This window comes from Elephas maximus, chromosome 9, assembly GCF_024166365.1.
Source record: "Elephas maximus indicus isolate mEleMax1 chromosome 9, mEleMax1 primary haplotype, whole genome shotgun sequence".
Taxonomy (NCBI): domain Eukaryota; kingdom Metazoa; phylum Chordata; class Mammalia; order Proboscidea; family Elephantidae; genus Elephas; species Elephas maximus.
Window position 1 is genome coordinate 82,183,842 of NC_064827.1, and position 19,052 is coordinate 82,202,893.

Consider the following 19,052-nt stretch of genomic DNA (forward strand, 5'->3'; position numbering starts at 1 on the left):
AAGGCAGGACGTGAGAGATGCTTCTCCTTCTTTCCCTGTTAGTGTCTCAGAAGCTTCCTGCTGACCACTGGGCTCTAGGCCATTAGCAAGCCCTTTTTTTTTTATCCTCAGGCAATGCTTCTGTGTAGAATTGCGGCAACATTAAAAATTCACAGTCTGAACTTTGAACACAAGTCAGTTGCGTAACCACCAGGACCCTTACACAGTAAGAAGCGGTTGCTGATTTCGCCACTCTCTCCTGGTACTTCCTTGCAGGTCTGTCCAAGGGTTTGGTGGATGGAGAAGTTGAGTGGGTGTCATCGTCCCTTTCAGTTCTTATCACTGACCGGCTGCACTCTCAGATCCTCTCCACAGAGAAATCCTGAAGCCGGCTTCTAAAGTGGACCTTCTCCATTGAAACACACACATGCCCAGAAAGAAACAACAATAACCAAAAAATCTAAGATGCTTGATTGATTGTCTGTTTTCTTTTATATTTTATCCTGGGATTTTAGTTTTTTTGTTTCTCTGCTATTAAACTCTTCTGGTCTGTTTTGGTACAGAATATATGTGGGTTTTTTCAGGTTATAGCCAAGGAGAGGTTTTCCCATTTCTGTGGTGCTCAGAAACCTCCACAGCCTTCTCCCAGCCAGCAATGTATGTCTTCAAGGATGACATCAAAAGTAACCAGCGTAGGATCTTGACACACGAAAGGACTAGGCAGAGGCTTCTCCCAGGGAATCTCCCTGACCACGCTTGGACCTAAGGCCCAGTAGAGGGGAAGTGGAATGCTGGAGGGCCGCCTTCCTGAGGCCACAGCTTGGCATCTTCTCAGCATGTCCTTTTTGCTACTGTGTATCAGGGCCTCAACGTACCAACTCTTTGACCAGGTGGATGCGTCAGAACTCACGTAAGAGCAGGCATCAGTTGCGCTTCAGAGGTGGTAATAGCACCATTAAGTATAGTTAGCTGTGAGGCAAGCATGAAAAATAGACCAAATGAGGATTTCCATCTCCTTTCCTTGGAGAGAGGCCACAGCTGAGTTGTGACAAACGGGTATGCTGCCTTTGAACACCCTCATTGACCTTCATTTAGCTCTTGGGCACTGTGTGTCCCACAGCTGATTTCTTCTATCCTGGAGAAGAGGTAGGCAGTTGATTGAGAAGGCATTCTTTATGTCCAGGACGTGACAGTGACATTGGTAACCACGCCTAGCACTCTCTTAACCACAGTGCGGATAACCCTTGGGGAGACCCAGGAGTTGTGAAGGCACTGCTGTCTCCAGATACCACTAGCCAGGCAGTGCTGGCTTTGACAACAGTGCTTGTTAGCATGGCCAGTAGAGCATAATTTCAGTTTTGTTAAAGTGCTTATTTTCCTATAATGCAGTATCTGACAGGCCTGGGCATATTTTATTTCTTAGGCCTGTAATATTCTACAGAGTTGCTAACAAACAGGGCTTCTCTGCCTCAAAAGTAGGGCTAAGAATTTCTTATCTTTCAGGCCCAGAATATGGCAGTGCTTTGGGCGGGGTCAGTAGCAGGGGAGAGTTGGAAAGGGGTCAGTTTAGAGTTTTGCGTACTGGAAAGTTGTATTTTAAAATGTTTTAATAAAAGTTGTACATGTGATATTAATTTGTATTGTTACAACAAGTTTAACCTTGGTTTTATTGGCTTGTATGGGGAGGGCAGACCAGAATGTGGTTTCCCCTGTGGCCCAGCCTGATCTGGGAGGCCGTATTCTGGCTGGGCCTCGGACTCATCTGGGGAGCGTTTTGTAAAGTGCAGATTCATAGGCCTCGAGCTCAAGATTCCGATCTGGAGCTGGACCCCAAATGAATTTTTATTCAGTGGTATCTTAAGCTCATAACTAGAGGAGTCTCATAGTATAGCACTCTTGGGTTTCAGAAACCCCTCCTGAACCAGCTGTGGGCAGACCTAAGAGCTGGAACTGGATCTGTGTGTCTATGGTCAACGGTCAACTCACTGTCTTTGCAGTTTGTGAGGGTGGAGTTGGCATCTGTTCGTACTTGCCTTTATATTGCGGGGCTGCCACTTTTGAAGTGTTGGGGACTTCAAAAGTTTAAGGTTAATCTGTTTAGTCCTTGCAAAATTGATGGCCTGTCATCTGGTTTTGCCCTGCTCTCACTTAAGGCCCCTCAGCCATTAAACAGGGGGACAGTTGGGTTGGTAGCTGCAAGGGGCCAGTCCCCAAGAGCCTTTACGATCAGCCAGGGGGTTGTCTCCCACATATGCTGTCATTGTCCTATGCAGAGTCCTATCTGAGACAAAGGGACTCAAGTGTTGATGGGGAAAGCTGATAGAGGAGGGCGTAGTTGTAAAGTGAGCAATGTAATTACAGGTGAAGAGAGCTAAATTCTGCCTTTGCATGTCTTCTGACCAACCCAGGCCTAGTCAGTCTTCTACCCTTCTGGTTCCCCTGGAGGCTCTTTTTTATAAATAGAAGAGGGTTCAGCCTAAACCCTTGACCTCAAATTCTCTACATTAATCCTCTATTGAGGTGGCATGTGACATCTCTCCATAAGGCATATCAGCTGTGCTTTGCCAGATAACTCCCCACCACTCACTGCTGAGGCGGGCGGCACCAGAGGAATGTGCTGCTGGAGGGTTACAGCCCCTCGAGTTCCTTTTTTGGGCTCTATAACAACGGTAGGTGGCAGGGGTCATCTCGGAGCTCAGCCAGCGTGCATCCTGAAACCCATGCTCCCAGGATGTCAGACTGGGAATGCACAGTGGCTCCAACCTGCCGGGGAGAGGCCAGCAGGGCTTGAGCCTTTCCAGAACTAGGGTGGTAAAGAGTGAGGATGAGAGTGTGGGGTGTAGAAATCAGTGTCCTGCTGAGAAGACAGTCATAACTGCCAAATGACCCCAGGAGAGCAACCCATATCCAGCTTCTTCAAAGCAGTACAGTGTGGTGGGTAGGTTATCAGGCACAGTTGGTTGAATATATATTCAAAAGCAGGAAGGAAAAAGGGGAGCAGATTAATGAGGTTGTGTTTTGCTTGGCTTTTCCAGACATAAATGTTACACGTTCATAATTGGTGCTTCAGGTGGCAGCACAGTGATAGAGGCCAGGGGTTGGGCTTCTCAGGGATAAACAGAACCAAAATAACAAAGTAATGCCCATTAACGGGGCTCCTTCTCTGGGCAGAAGTATGAAGTCCCCTTGCATATTGATACGTCACCAAGAGCAAGTGATCCCCTCTGCACAGTCCTGTCTGAGACAAAGGGACTCGAGTGTTCATGGGGAGAGCTGATGGGGGAGGGCCTAGTTTTAAAGTGAGCAATGTAATTACAGGTGAAGAGAGCTAAATTCTGCCTTTGCATGTCTCCTGACCAGCCTAGGCCTAGTCGGTCTTCTTCCACCCTTCTGGTTCCCCTGGAGGCTCCTGTCCCTCCCTGTATGAGGGCCCCAGCGCATGCCTCCAGAGAGAGTTCTAGGTTGGGCCTCTGGCATCACGGAAAGGGTGTGGGCTGTGCAGGCAGACCCCAGCCCTACGCCTTACTAGCTCTCTGATGAGAACAAGTGGATTGGCCCCTGAATGTCCTGGGATTGTTTCCCTTTGATGATAAAATGGAATTTAGAATAGCTATCTTGCAGGGTGGTTGTGAAGATGAAATGAGATGATACATATAAGTGAGTGAGTGATCAGTAAAGTAAGCAGTCAGTAAATGGTACTTTATTCACACCTCATAGCATCTTGTCCTGCATCTGGTTTACATAATCCTAAATGGTGGCCCAACAGTTAAGCACGCGACTGCTAACCGAATGGTTGGTAGTTGGAAACCATCCAGCTGCTCCATGGAAAAAAGACCTGGCAATCTGCTCCTTGCAAGATTACGGCCTAGAAAACCCTATGGGGCAGTTCTACTCTGTCACATGGGGTCGCTGTGAGTCGAAAATCCACTCGATGGCACTTAACAACAACAACAAACGTGTTTCCCCTGAGGCTTCATTTGATCAGGGAGGAGGGGGAGCCTCATCTTCCACCTGGCTCTGGGGCCCCTTATCAAACACCAACATGAATACCCTGTGCCAAATGAGGACGTCTCCCCCACTGTAAGTAGCTCTAAAACAATGGTTCTCAAACCCTGATTGGAGAGTCTGAGTCAGCAGAGCTGGGATGGGCCCTTGAAATATGTGTTTTTAACAAGCTTCCTGGGTGACTGTAGTGCAGATATCCATGGACCACATTTTGAGAAATGCTTTCATCTAACCACGATAAATATAAATAGCTGCCCCGTCTGCATTGTGAAAGATAGAACCTAACTCCCATGGAAATGTTTATTTTTTGTAGTTAATTCAGGGTAAAGGATCTTTTCTGAAATTGTTAAGAAGCACCAAGTTTAACTGTAAACTGTTCTCTGGGTACCTGTTCAGAAAAAAACAGGCCCCATCAGTATGACTTGACTTGAGCCAAGTCACCTCCTTCCCATTCGGGTAAGTTCTCCTCCAGTGAACGGAATAGGAGGGGATATTCTTGACTTACCCTGTCTCACAGTACAGCTCTCTCCCGCTTTGTTTCTGTTCTTCTACCTCGTCATTTATTCCAAATTATATTAGGAGGAGGAGGAGTATCTCTGGCTTCATCCTGCCTGAGGCTGGCTCTCAGTACTTTTCTCCCACATTTCATCAGCTCATTGATATTCGTTTATAATTTCTAACAAGACCTGACCGTAATTCTAGGCATTCGCTTTTTAGCAAATAAAACTGGCTCAGATTCATGCCGGAGGCAGCTTCCTCCACAAGTCCGTTTCTTCCAGGTTTGTTGTTAGTACGTCTTGGGTGGAAGGAGGGAGGGGAGGGTATATTTTTGGACGCTGTGCTGTCTGAATCGGGTTTCTCTCCCCCCTCCTACGCCCCTTCCCTGATTCCGCTGTTCCTTCATCATTCATGTGGGAACAAAAATAATTGGATTGAGATGGTTTCAGCTTCCAAACTTTTGCCATCCTCAGAGTGTTTTCTATGGGCAGTTAGTATCCTGCCCAAACAGAAGGAGTTCCAGGGGCCAATGAGTATGGGAAAAAGTGAACAGAATAAAATTTAACAGCTCTCTTTATTGAGGGACTTGTTTGGAGCCTTTAATATGTGAATATTCTTTGTAAATCAACAAGGTGAAATAGCCTGCTGTTTCCTAAGTGTTTCTGAGCATGAGACCTATTCACTTGGAGTCAGGTTACTTGGAACTCTTCCCGGGAACTGTTGGACAGAAGTATAGCTTCCTGGAAGTTGTTTTTAACACCCGTTCCTCTTTTTTTTTTTTCCTCTTTATTTGATTATAACACCCAAACCCGTTGCTGTGGCATCAATTCCAACTCATAGTGACCCTATAGACAGAGTAGAACTGCCCCATAGGGTTTCCAGGGAGCCCCTGCTGGATTCGAACTGCTCACCTTTTGGTTAGCAGCCATAGCTCTTAATCACTACGCCACCAGGGTTTCCTTGATTATAATAGTAGTTATGATTTATTGAATGCAGATTATGTGCCAAGTATTGTGTTCTAAGCACTTCACAAACATTTTCATGTTTAACCCTATTACCCATAACTTTCAGATGAGGAAATTTGTCCTAGTCAGAGGCGAGTAAGTGGTGGAGGCAGAATTGGAACCCGGAACTGCCCCCCAACCTGCTCTTCACACCACTCCCCCACCTCAGCTATCTGGGGGAGCAAGCAGTCTTCTAGGCCCGTGCTGGCTGCATTTGGGTCTCACTGTTTTTCTTCCCCAAGATGCTCATTCACGTTAGAAGAAACACCAGCCTGCTTTCTGCCAGGGACCCTGTGGAGCACCTTATCATGCTCTTGCCCCCATTTACCACAAGAAAATGAACTGACCTTTGACATCAATCACAGTAAATATTCCTACTCTGCACACTTACTTGCCTCCCATTCCACTGGCTCTAATCTCATACATATTTGTCATCATCATCTGTCTAACCTGCAGCCTGGGGAGGGGGGCATACACCATGTGCAGATGGCAGATGGAGGCTTTTTTGTTGAAGACGATCACACCCTCGTGGAATCAGCTGGCTCCCAGCCCTTCAGCTGTCTAGCGCGCCCCTTCCTTTGCCATCTCCTGAGGTCCGGCTTTGAGGCTTTCCAGAATTCCACAGGAGGTCAGGCCACAGACCACTGAGGCGGCAGTTGCTGCATTGTTCCAGCCCTTCTCTGCTTATAAATAGAAACCCATCCATACCACAGCCCTGGCCGGAGATTCTCTGCATTGTTTTGGCCCTAGATTGCCAGCTGCAGAGAAAGAGTTTGTGTGGGGGGAGACAGGAGGCAGAAACCCATGCTGGAAGGAAGCCGGGAGTCCAGCCCCAATCTGTTCTCAGTGATTGGTTCCCCCATCCTGATTGGCCTGACCTTGCTGGCCGGGCTACAAGGATGCAGAGGCTTTGCTTCCAAACCAAAAAACCCAAACCCGTTGCTGTAGAGTCAATTCCGGCCCATAGCAACCCTATAGGACAGTGTAGGACTGCGCCATAGGGTTTCCAAAGAGCGGCTGGTAGATTCAAATGCCAATCTTTTACTTAGCAGCCAAACTAATGATGATTCGTGGCCGTGCCTGGGCTTGGTTTTTGGTCTGGACACCTACATCAAGTCCATCCTGCCCCTGGCCTGCAAGTCACATGGGCTACGGTTCCTGCCCGCTCCACCGCCCCTCTTGCATCGCTCTTCCTATTCTCAAGGCACAGCCCCTCTGAACACTCCATTTTTCAGACAGCCCACTCTCCCCACCTCAGGGCTGTTCCACACTCCCACTCATCCTGTGGGTCTCGGTTTAAACCCCGCTTCCCCAGAGAGCCTGCACCCTCGGATTGCTCAGCACCCCTCCCCTTGTGCTCTGCTGCACTGAGGGATACGTCACAGTTGCAGTTAGTTGTGTAATTCATTGTTTGATCGCTTTCTTTCGTCTTTGTCCCCTCTGCTAAACAGCTGCATAAGATCAAGGACTGTATCAGCCTTGTCTGCCCCCAGCCCCCAACAGTGCCAGGTCAGAGCAAGGGTCAAGAGCTGTCAGGTAAATGACTGCCTACAAGCACATCCTAGAAAGAAGCTGAAACTTGCTCAAAAGCCAGACCCCAGGAAGGGATGACAAAGGGGCGGTAGGATATGACAGCTCAAGGGCGTGGAGCCAGCTGGTCCCCCATAGTCACACAGCAAGGCTAGTATTGGAACAGGCCCAGGGCTGGCCCTGGCGCTCTCTGCTCCGTCCGAGCTCACCCAAGCTTCCACCAGGCACCATACAGTGACCCCTTCCGTGCCCATTGGTCCTCTGGTTCTCATCATCCCAGGGGCATGCTAGCTCAGGGCCAGAATGGCTGTCCGTGTCCATGCAGCCCAGCAAGTGATGAGGATTGCGGCCTGAACACAAAGACCCCGCCGGGTACGAGCGTCTGCTCCACTGGCCAGGTAGAACGAGTTGTCTCACCTGATTCAGGCTTCGGCTTCCTCACCTGTGAAATGGCAAGGCAGGGCAGGGCAGGGTATGAACAGGACGTCAGACAGTGGTGGGATGGAATCACCAGGCATCCTCACGGTAACTTCCCTGGCACTGTGGAGAGACCCAGGAGCTGCAGTAGCCCTGCTGAGCAGACCAGGCCAGTGCCCTTCTGCCCAGGCACACGCCCACAAGGTCTTCCTCTGATGCAGGAGCTGACTAGCAGCACTTCCTTCAGGAATGTACTGAGAGACCCGGGGAGGAGGGCCAGATCTGGACTGAAGGACACCTGGCCCTGTTTTCCCCCCGGTCTTGGCCTGACCCAGTAGGTACAGGGCTAGCCCTGGGAAAGGACCTCTGTCCACTTACCCAGTCTGCAGGTCTGGTTTCTGGCCCTGCAGGAGAGAACGCTGGAGTCACAGCTCACACCCCCACCAAAGCCATGCTCCACCCACCCCTTGCCAGTCTTGCCATCCCAGTTCTCTCCAGCTGGCCAAGGGGACATGGGCGGGCAGGGGTCGGGGGGAGAGGGCAGGAAGGGCTGCCATCCTGAGTTTTGAGTCACTCCCTGGCTGCAGCTGACAGAAGGGGCTGTATGAGCTGATGTAACAGCTTAACTGCCACCAGCCAATGTACTCCGGAGCATTTCAAATTCTCAAGGCTTAGGATGTTTGCCTTTTCACTTTTACTCTCTTTGTTTTAGTGAACACAGATTTACCTCACTGTAGGGAAATGAAACTACTTATGTCACAAGGTTCTCCGTATTGGTGATTTGATCCTGCAGGTTGAATCCCACCTCCCCCCTTGCCACATGTTCCTCTTGCCCAGGATGCAGCTAGCCAATGAGAACCATTTGCAAAGTGGCAGCAGCTGTACCTCTGAGCTGACTTCAGGCCCTAATCCTCCTCACCATGGCCACTGCTGAGCTTTGGGCCTGCTGACCTGGCTGACTGCTCGCTGTTGCCTTCAGGACCCTCTTTTTTTTTTATTTGGAGCTACTCTGGAGACAGGAGGAAATATCTTCTTTGAGACAGTCAAGCCAAGTGGTGCTCAGACTCTGCTGTTTGGTTGTCAGCTTCACAGATGGTAGGGACCGGTGGTCATCATCCAAAAGCATTTATCGAGGTGGCATACTTCCTGTGTGAAGCCGTCCTGCCAACCCCCCATCAGCACAGCATGGAGAGGGTTACGTCTGGGCTGTTCCAGCCACACACTTATCACCCAGGCCCTAGTCCCAGGGTGTGTGTTGCTGGCTGCAAGACGGGTGCTCAGGGAGCAGTAGGTGGTCTCTTCTGTGCCTGTGGCTCAGAGCAAAGCTGACCCATGAGGCATCCAAGTACCTTGCATTTAGGGCTAAGTGATTATCCAGTTCAACTCTCTCCTTGAATACAAAAGAGAACTGAGACCCAAAGAGGAGAAGGAAGGGGAAGGAAGTAGAGTGTATTAGTTAAGACCGTGGGTATACCTGGGCTTGAATCACATCCTAACAGTGCGATTTAGGGCAAGTCACTTAAACCTCTCTGAGTTCCAGTTTCATGATCTATCAAAGGGGGAAAGAATAATACCTTCAATTAGACTTGTTGAGGATTAAATGAGACACTGTACATAAAGCTGGTAGTTTTATTATCATCATCATATTTATGGACAAGGTAGGAATAGAAAGCTAATTTTTCCATTTCTGACCCACTGCTCTTTTACTGCACATAATGACTCTTGGATTTATTAGCATATGGCTAGAATCAAAGAGCTAAAATGAGTCTGTTGTAAGGAGATCTGAGTGGCTTGCTCTGTTAGCTCTTTATAGTCCAAAACAATTGAGACAGCTGCCAAGAGGTGAAATCTTTCTAGGAGCATTACAACTTTAAAAGATCTTCCTCTTCAGCTGTACATGATGGGTCAGTTTGTGCAATAGATGTTCACTGGATGAGAAAAATATTCATGGTCAAACTTTCTGTGGTAAATATTTTATCTTCTCATATTCAGCCATGCCATAAAAATCGATTATTGGAAGTCACACCATGGAGATCTAGTTATAACCTGCATGCAGTCTCTAATGGACTGAGGAGTTCCAGGAACACATGGGCCATTTATGGTGTTTGTGTGTCCACAGGATAACGATACCTATCACTTGAAGGTGCAAACCAGGCAGGCCCTGCCTCCTACTTTTCACTGCTTACAAAGATCTGTCCCTAATTACCTTCTGGCATCCTGCATGTCCTCACTGCACAATTTCCCCCATGGAATGGCACCCATGAAGGTGCGATTTCACTTCTCAGCAATCCATGTTGAAGTGAGAGCCCCCAAAATGCACTTGGCCTAAAATTGGAAGCTACCAACAAAGGAAAACCTGCCTCTTTAAGAAGTTTCTTAACTGGTTTTTATTATAGAGATGAGACTTCATGATGGTGTCCATCCACTGCCTTTTGGGTGTAAAATCAGAAAACACTTTGGGCTTCTCTGAAACTCATTTTTCTTTCCAATGGCTTATCTTGCTTTTAGAGAGTATTTTGTTCCCAAGCAATTCAGTTGGGGAATCTGGAATGAGAAAGGGCACAGCTCTTTTCAGTTTATCATTTAAAGCTGATCAGGGCACATGAGAGCAAGTTGTCTGAGTAGATAAGAGTCATTCTAATCTAGAACTCAATTTCCCGGTAGATGCTTAATCAAAGATGTTTATTTTGTCTTACTGCTAAACTTCTGTTGAGACCAAATAGAATATTCCAAGTACACTTGGTTTGGCTGCCTAGTAACAGGAAATGGAACCATGGGGACCTGTGTTGTGGTGATCTATTACCATTTGTAAGTTTATTAATACTGCCAAATAATGACTTCTGTTTTTTTCCTGGCACTAATACCAGATTTGAGAGGGCAGAAAGCTAAAGAAAAAACAGAACTGGCACTGCTTATCATTACAGTAAAACTCTTTCAGACTGTACCTCAGCTATGGTATTGGAACTGTGTCTATCGACCAAGTGACCAAGCCCCTGGGCACCCTTCTCCATAAAGTGTCTATGGAGCTAAAATAGCACTAACTGCTTTATAAAAAGAAGAATGGTCTCAAAGCAATGACCTCAGTTTCTACCTTAAGATACCAGGAACAAAACTCGTTGCTGTCGAGTTGATTCCAACTCATAGCGACCCGACAAGACAGAGTAGAACTGCCCCATAGGGTTTCCAAGGAGCTCTTGGTGGATTCGAACTGCCAGCCTTTTGGTTAGCAGCTGTAGCTCTTAACCACTCACCACCAGGGTTTCCAGATACTAGGAGAAGAAGAGCAAAATAGGCAGAGGAAAAAATTAATATCAGAGCAGAAATTAATAAAATAGAAAATAAAACAAGACCAAAAAATAGAATAAAACCAGAGATGATTCTTTGAGAAAATCTATTAAATTAATAAACCCTTGGCCAGAATGATAAGAGAAAAAAGAGGTAAGACACAAATTACCAGTGTCAAAAGTGAGATGGTGACATCATTACAGATTCTTCAGATAATAAAAGAACAATCAGGGACTATTATCAACATACTATGACGATAAATCTGACAACTTAGATGAAATAGACAAATTCCGTGAAAGACACAAATGCCAAAGCTCACTCAAGAAGAAAAAAATAACCTGCTTAGCCCTATAGCTATTTAAAAATTTGAATTTGTCATTAAAAACTTTCCCACAAAGAAAACATCAGGCCCAAATATCTCCCCTAGTGAATTCTGCTAAATATTTATGGAAGAAATTGTATCAATTCTGCATAAACTCTTACAGAAAACTCAAGATGTGAGAATACTTCCCGATTCATTCTATGAGGCCAGCATTACTCTGATACCAAAAGCAGAGAAGGACATGCAACAACAGAAAATTACAAATATTTCTCATCAAGACAAGTGCGAAAATTCCTAGCAAAATTTTAGCAATCAAATGCAACGATATATAAAAAGAACAATGCATAATGACCAAGTGGGGTTTATCCCAGCAGTGCAAGGTTGGTTTAAAAATCAATATAATTGACCGTGTAACACACTTCAAAAAATATACCATCATCTAATAGATGCAGAAAAAGCATTTGATAAAATCCAGTGTCTACTCCTAGTTTTTTTAAAAACAAAAAAAAACTCAGCTAACTAGGAAGAAATGGGAACTTTCTCCACCCAATAAAAGATACCTAGGAAAAACCTTCTGTTTATATCATACTTAGTAATGAAAGACGGAATGATTTCACTTGCAGATTGGGAAAAGGCAAAAATGTCTGCTCTTACCACTTCTATTCAGCATTATACTGGAGGTTCTAGTCAGTCACTAAGGCAAGATAAAGAAACAAAAAAGGCAGCCAGACTGGAAAGGAGGAAGTAAAGTTGGCTTTCTTTGGAGATGGTTATAATCTACACAGAAAAACCCTATAAAATCTACAATAAAAAAAGATCAGGTACTAGAACTACTGAGTTTAGCAAGGTTACAGGATACAAGCCTGATAAATAAAAATCAATTGTATTTCTATATACAAGCAACAAATAATCAGAAGCTTTTAAAAAAACAATACCTTTTACAATAGCATCAAAAAATAAGAATTACTTAGGTATAGTCTGACAAAAGATGTGCAAGACTTTTTGCACTGAAAACTACAGAACACTGCTGATTGAAATTAAGAACACCTAAATAAGTGGAGGAAGCCCTGGTGGGCACAGTGGTTAAGAGCTATGGCTGCTAACTAGAAGGTTGGCAGTTCAAATCCACTAGGCACTCCTTGGAAACGGATATGTGCTCATGGATCAGAATACTCAACATTATTAAGATGTCAGTTCTCTCCAAATTGATCTATAGATTCGATACAATCCCAGTCAAAATCCCAGCAGGCTATTTTTGTAGCTTATCCTAAAATTCATACAAAAATGCAAAGGACCAGTAATAGCCACAACAACTTTGAAACAGAAGAAAGTTATACTACTTGTTTTTAAGCCTTATTATAAAGCTACATACTCAAGACCGTGTGCTGTTAGTGTCAGGATACTCAAATAGATCAATTGTACGGAATAGAAAGTCATTTAGGGAAGTACGAATTAAAACCATGATAAGATACTACTGCACACCTATTAAAATGCTGAAAATTAAAAAGACTGCCCATAGCAAATATTGGCAAGGATATGGAACAACTGGAACTCTCATATGCTGCTGGTTGGAAGGTAAAGTGGTCCAACTGCCTTGGAAAACAGCCACACCGGTCTCATGATGACCCCATGCAGAAGGGAAGGAAACGCTGCCCCATCCTGCACCATCCCCATGGTGGGTTGTGGATTGGACCATTGCAGTCCATAGGGTTTTCAATGGCCGATTTTTGGAAGTAGATCTCCAGGCATCTCTTCTAGACCATCTTAGTCTGGAAGCTCCGCTGAAACCCGTTCAGCATCATAGCAACATGCAAGTCTACACCGACAGGTGGGGCTGTACATGAGGTGCATTGGCTGGGCATCAAACCTGGGTCTTCTGCATGGAAAGCGAGAATCCATACAGATGATAAAACTTCCCAAATTATTCCCTTTACATATTCTATGTCAATCATACCAGAACAAAGCTGTTTTTAGACAGGAGTTTGAGTAGCCCTTTCCCCGTCTCACTAGTCTGGGAAAGAGAAATTCGGAAAGCTGATGCCTGCTGCTCAGCTCAAAATACATGTTTTGTTAAACATACTCTACCACCAAAAAATAATAAGGCTGCAATTGTGTGAGCGCCTATGAAGTGAGCACTATGATTAGGTGATTAGGTCAGGTGTGCTGGTGCATGGAGTCACTGTGCAATCCCAGAGGTGAACTTGGGCATATGAGTCTGATTCTTCTACCTTCCCTCCAAGCAGCCAGAGGGTGATGAGCTGCATGGCTGGGTTTGGCCATGGAGGGGTGGAGTGGGGTGAGCCACCTGGCCTGCTTTGGACTGAAGTCCAAAGGGGTCCTCTGTAAGACACAGCTTGCCGGATTCTCTAACCTGACTCCCATTTAAGAAGGAAGTGGTCCTTCCTCCCTGCATGCCCATCTCCCTAAGATCCCCCAGGGCAGGAAGATGGATCCTGTGCAGGACTCAGACCTTCCTGGGTTCCCTGGCCATCAGCCCATCAATTCAGCCAATCCCACAGCTATTTCTCACACCCATCATTCCTATAGAATCATCAGCTTCACGCTGGGGGAGGAGTGGGTGTCCCTCCACCATCACCGGTGGAGGGAGCTGGAATGGGTCCCTGTGGGGAATCACCTGGCACTGTCTGTTAAGAAGGCAGCTGTAGAAGCCTCGTCTGCCTCACTTCACAGGAAGTAGCAGGCAGGAAATCCCCAGGCCTAGAATGTAACAACATCCTAAGTGCTGCATTAACCACTCTATCCTCTGCACTGCAGTGAAGGGCTGGTGCCTGTGCTACCAAGCTTATTCCTGGAGGCCCAACCACACAGAAATCTGCTGATCAGAGGCACCTTAGGAAGCCCGAAAGGGAGTCTTTTTCCATTGCCTACGGCCAGATCAGCAACCAAAGTCATCACTAAAAATCGTGGCAGAGGGACATTCAAATAGCCAGCAAATACAGGAAAAGACGCTCAACGTCATTAGCCATCAGAGAGATGCAAATCAAAACCACAATGAGATACCATTTCACTCCTACTGAGATGGCTAAGATTTAAAAAAAAAAAAAAAAACAGAAAAGAACAAATGTTGGTGAGGATGTGGGGAAATTGAAATCCTTACCAACTGCTGATGGGAACGCAAAATGACACAGCTGTTGTGGAAAACAATGTGGCGGTTTCTCAAAAAAACTAAAAATAGGACTACCATATGACCCAGCAATTCCACTCCTAGGTATATGTCCAAAGACTTGAAGGCAGAGACTCAAACAGAGACTTGTAAACCAACATTCATTGCAGCATTATTCACAATAGCCAAAAGGTGGACGCGACCTAAATGCCCATCGACAGATGAATGGCAAAACAAAATGTGGTGCATACATACAATGGAAGACTACTCAGCCAGCTAGAGAAATGAAATCTTGATACATGGTACAATATGGATGGGGCTGGAAGACATTATGCTGAGTGAAATAAGTCACAAAAGGACAAATATTGTATAACCTCACATATAAAAAGACAAGAAAAGGCAAATGTACAGAGAACAAATTTTGTTAGTGGTTACTAGAGGTAGAGGAAGGGGAAAGGGGAGGGTCTAATGGTGATGGAAATATCGCATTGATTAAGGGTAGGGTTGCACAGCCGATTTTTGTAATTGCTGTCAATAAGTTGTACACTTATAAAAAGCTGAATTGGCAAAAGTTGTGTGATAGATTTATTACAGCAATGACCAAAAAAAGTAGCTGCTGAGGCTGCTTATGTACAACCAAAAACCTCATGGGATTTGTTTCATTGGTTTGAAGGTTTAGGGGTCATGATTTCTTGGGACATCTCAGTTAATTGGCCTAATAACATGTTTAGTGCTTCTGTTCTATCTCCTAGTTCGTTTCATAGTGCCTGGGGTCTTAAAAACTTGCAAGCAGCCATCCAAGGCACAATAATTGGTCTCTATTTGCCTAGAGGGAAACCCTGGTGGTGTAGCGGTTAAGTGCTTTGGCTGCTAACCAGAAGGTTGGCAGTTCGAATCCACCAGGCGCTCCTTAGAAACTCTATGGGGCAGTTCTACTCTGCCCTATAGGGTCACTATAAGTCAGAATTGACTTGACAGCAGTGGGTTTATTTGCCTAGAGCAACAGAGGAAGAAGGAGAATCAGGAATAAGAGGAAGTTATGATGTGGCTAATTGCCTCCATGAACACCTGCCTCCTTTGCCATGAGACCAGAAGAAATGGATGGTCCCTGGCCACCATTACTGAATATTTTGATCAAAGATTCTATAGGAGAATCTTGATCAAAAGGGGGAAAATGCAGAACAGAATTTCATATTCTTATGGACTCCAAACTTCCTGGAGCCATGATGGTTGGATGAACCCTTAAAACTATTGCACTGAGATAATCTTTAAACCTTAAACCAAAGATATTCCCGGAAATCTTCTTAAAAACAAAGTTGAGCTTAGCTTGTAAAAAATATCTGCCCTCTGACTGAGACTAGAAGGAGCCCGGAGGTCATAGTCCCCAGACCTTCTCTTAGCCAAAGACAATTGAGCTTAACTTGTAAAAAATATCTGCCTTCTGACTGAGACTAGAAGGAGCCCGGAGGTCATAGTCCCCAGACCTTCTCTTAGCCAAAGACAGGAACCATTCTCAAAGCCAACTCTTCAGACAGGGATTGGTCTTGACTATGGGATAGAAAATGATACTGATGAAGAATGAGCTTCTTGGTTCAAGTAGACACATGACACTATGTGGCCATTTCCTGTCTGGAGGGGAGATGAAAGGGGAAAGGGGGTCAGAAGCTGACTAAATGGACACAAAAAGAGAGAGTGGAAGGAAGGAGTGTGCTGTCTCATTAGGAGGAGAGCAACTAGAAGTATATAGCAAGGTGTATATAAATTTTTGTCTAAGAGACTGACTTAATTTGTAAACTTTCACTTAAAGAACAATAAAAATTTTTAAAAGAAAAAAAAGAATATTTCGGAAAAAAAATGTCTGCCTTGAGCATTATGCTTTTATAAGAACTATCTCTTTGGGATCAAACTGATAACAGCAACTGGAAAGATTAGATAGGAAACTTAGGGGGCAGTGAGTTTATGTTAACGGAGAAGTAACAAGTCAAAAAAGGAAGATGAGAATGGTTGCACGACTTCAAGAATGTGATCAATGTCGCTGAATTGTACATGTAGAAACAGTTGAATTGGTGTGCGTTTTGCTGTGTATATTCTCGACAACAACAAAATAAATGTTTTTGTCTTCGATCATGGCAGAGGCCCTGCCATTACACCATGAGGAGGACACCAGCCAATGATCCAGAAGAAGCAACCTGGCCACATCCTCGAGTCAGCCCATGTCCCACCACATCTCCTAATAATTCATGTCCAGATGGAAAGAGTTGGAAGAGCCCAAGGTTAAGCCTGTAAACACCTGCCCCTGAGGATATCATAATAGACCTTCTCAAAGGTCACCCTGAAGTCCAGGTTCTTGATGGCACTTGGCAAAACACATCTTCATATTCTAAGGCTCCTTTTCATTCCACGGAAAATAGGGTTTTCAGATAACTGAATTTTGTAGATGAGGAAAATTCCTCCTTAAAGCACTGGAATTTTATTGTTTTAACCAGGAAATCTTCCAAAGTGGACCATCACTTGCTTCTTGACATCACTCTCTCAATATAACTACCCATTACTGGTGCACTCATGAACTGTGGTTGGGCTGGGCTGTAATATCGGGGTGCCCTTTGAATATTCAGGACTGATGGCCTTGGACAGAAATGCCTTCAAAGTAGCAGGGAGTATTGGAACCTTCATCCATTACGGGTGCGAATGTAAAATGGTGCAGCCGCTACAGAAAACAGTTTGGTGGGCCCTCAAAAAGTTAAACATAGAATTTTCCCTCCTAGGTATGTACTTCAGAGCCCTGGTGGCACAGTGGTTAGGAACTTGGCTGTTAACCAAAAGGTCGGCAGTTCGAATCCACCAGGCGCTCCTTGGAAACCCTATGGGGCAGTCCTACTCTGGCCTATAGGGTTGCTATGAGTTGGAATCTACTCGATGGCAACAAGTTTTTTTAGGGATATACTCAAAAGAATTGAAAACAGAAGCAAACAGACGCTTGTACACCAATGTTCGTAGCGGCATTATTCTCAATAGCCAAGAGGTGGAAACATCCCAAATGTCCATCAGTGGGTGAATGGATAAAAAAAAGCGTGGTATATGCATTCAATGAACTCTTATTCAGCCATAAAGAGAAAGGAAGTACCGATACATGCTATGGCAGGGATGAGTCTTTAAAACATGCTAAGTGAAAGAAGCCAGGCACCAAAGAACACATATTGGATGCTTCCATTTATATGAAATATCCAGAATAGGTAAATCCATAGAGACAGAACACAGACTGGTGGTTGCCAGGGGCTGGGGTAGGGGAGGAATGGGAAACAACCGCTTAATTAGGGCGGGGTTTTCCTATTAGGGCGATGAAAATGTTTTAGAACTCGATAGAGGTAGTGATTGCAAAACATGGTGACTGTACTCAGTGCTATTGAATTGTTGTTGCCTTTAAAACGGTTACTTTTATGTTATGTGGATTTCACCTCAATTTAAAAAAGAAAAAAAAATATTGATCTGACTGACTTGCACTTAGCGTGTATTTGTTGATGTTGCTAAGAATCCAAAATAACCAAGCCTGGTCCTTGTCCTCTAGAGGTTGCAGATGACTTTAGCCACATTTAAAGAGAGAAGAGCTTCTAGTCTCTGATACAAACCTGGTTTCCAAGATGACTAATTAGCTTTGAGGCAGCCCCATTTTTATATTTAACACTGGGCACCAGGGCTCCAAGTTTGCTGGGTCCTGGCAGAGAGGACAGGCTAGCGACGCGCTTCTCAGGTTGTGGGTGAGGAAACTCAAGCATGTGAGGTCAGGTGACCTGCCTGGCCCCACTCAGCAAGACAAGTGGCATGACCAGGAATAGCGCAGAGCTCCTAACCACGTCTGCTTGCTGTAAACACCCAGCCATGCCACCTTTCATCTGCCTGATTAAAAAAAAAAAAAAACTTAAAGGGACCATCAAATATGAACCAGGGCAATAGAGCTTACACCTAAATCGGGCCTGGCCCAGTGGAAGAACGGATCCTGCTCTGCATCCTCAGCCATGGGTTGTGCCAAGACAAGTGGGAAGGGCTCTACCCAGACTGGAGCTGGGCTGGTTTGGCCGGGACCGAGTGTCAATTTTGTGGGTTTGCCTCTCTGGACACATACACAGAGACTGAGCTTATTTGCTCAGACGCGTTTTCTTGTATTTAATAATTTCCGTCGCCCAGCGCCAACAGGGCAGGCCGTGGCTCATATTCGTCATCATGCAAGGGCCTTCTGCACCACATTTAGCAAAAGAACCACTCAAGGCAGCCAGGCAGAATTAGGGTAGGGAAAGGCTGTGTGGTGCAGCAGAAAGAACACTGATGCAGGGCCAAAAGACAGGTATTTGGAACTAGCCCAGTCCTGTGACTTTCTAGCCCAGTGACTGTTTGCAAGTCACTTGGCTTTTCCTGAGAGTCAGCTTCCTCATTTGTCAAAAGGGAAGGACAACATTCAGTGTGATCATTGGTGGCATCACCAGACTGCCCTCTGTTCACACAAGGATCTTCCAAGTATTTGGTTCCATCCTAATGATTTCGATGGATAGTTTTTGGATCATGTGCACGAGGGCCTCTTGTTACCCAAAACGTTTGCTTTAATCGAATGCCTGGACCCCAACCAGGTGTGAAATAGTTTCTTTGAGGCCACCCAAGCAGGATAGCTGGTCTTGGGCAACTGATGACCAAGAGACAGATAAAGCCAGAAGTTACAGAAAGAGCATCCGGCTGTTAGAAATTTGCAGAACCTGAGAGAACACCATATGCTGTCGCCTTTCTACAGTCCCCAGTGAAACCATCTCCTCTTTGGACCTGAAGGGGGTTTCCTTTATGGCCTCAAGGCCCAGCCTGCAGGGATTCTATGTCCCCCAGAGCAGAGGCTGGGCTCTACCAA

The 19,052-nt window shown here is 45.5% G+C and overlaps 1 protein-coding gene across 2 annotated transcripts in view; it reads left to right on the forward strand.

Moving 5' to 3' along the window:
• NUP214 (nucleoporin 214) overlaps positions 1–4,354 on the forward strand; it is a 115,350-nt gene extending 110,996 nt beyond the window's left edge. The window contains exon 36 of one of the 2 annotated variants that reach the window (XM_049895297.1): positions 256–4,354. In XM_049895297.1, the coding sequence (XP_049751254.1) occupies positions 256–289 (34 nt within the window). In that variant the 3' untranslated portion in view covers positions 290–4,354. The remainder of the gene's footprint in view (positions 1–255) is intronic. The other variant, XM_049895296.1, reaches the window with a different exon arrangement.
• Positions 4,355–19,052: the final 14,698 nt, after the last annotated feature.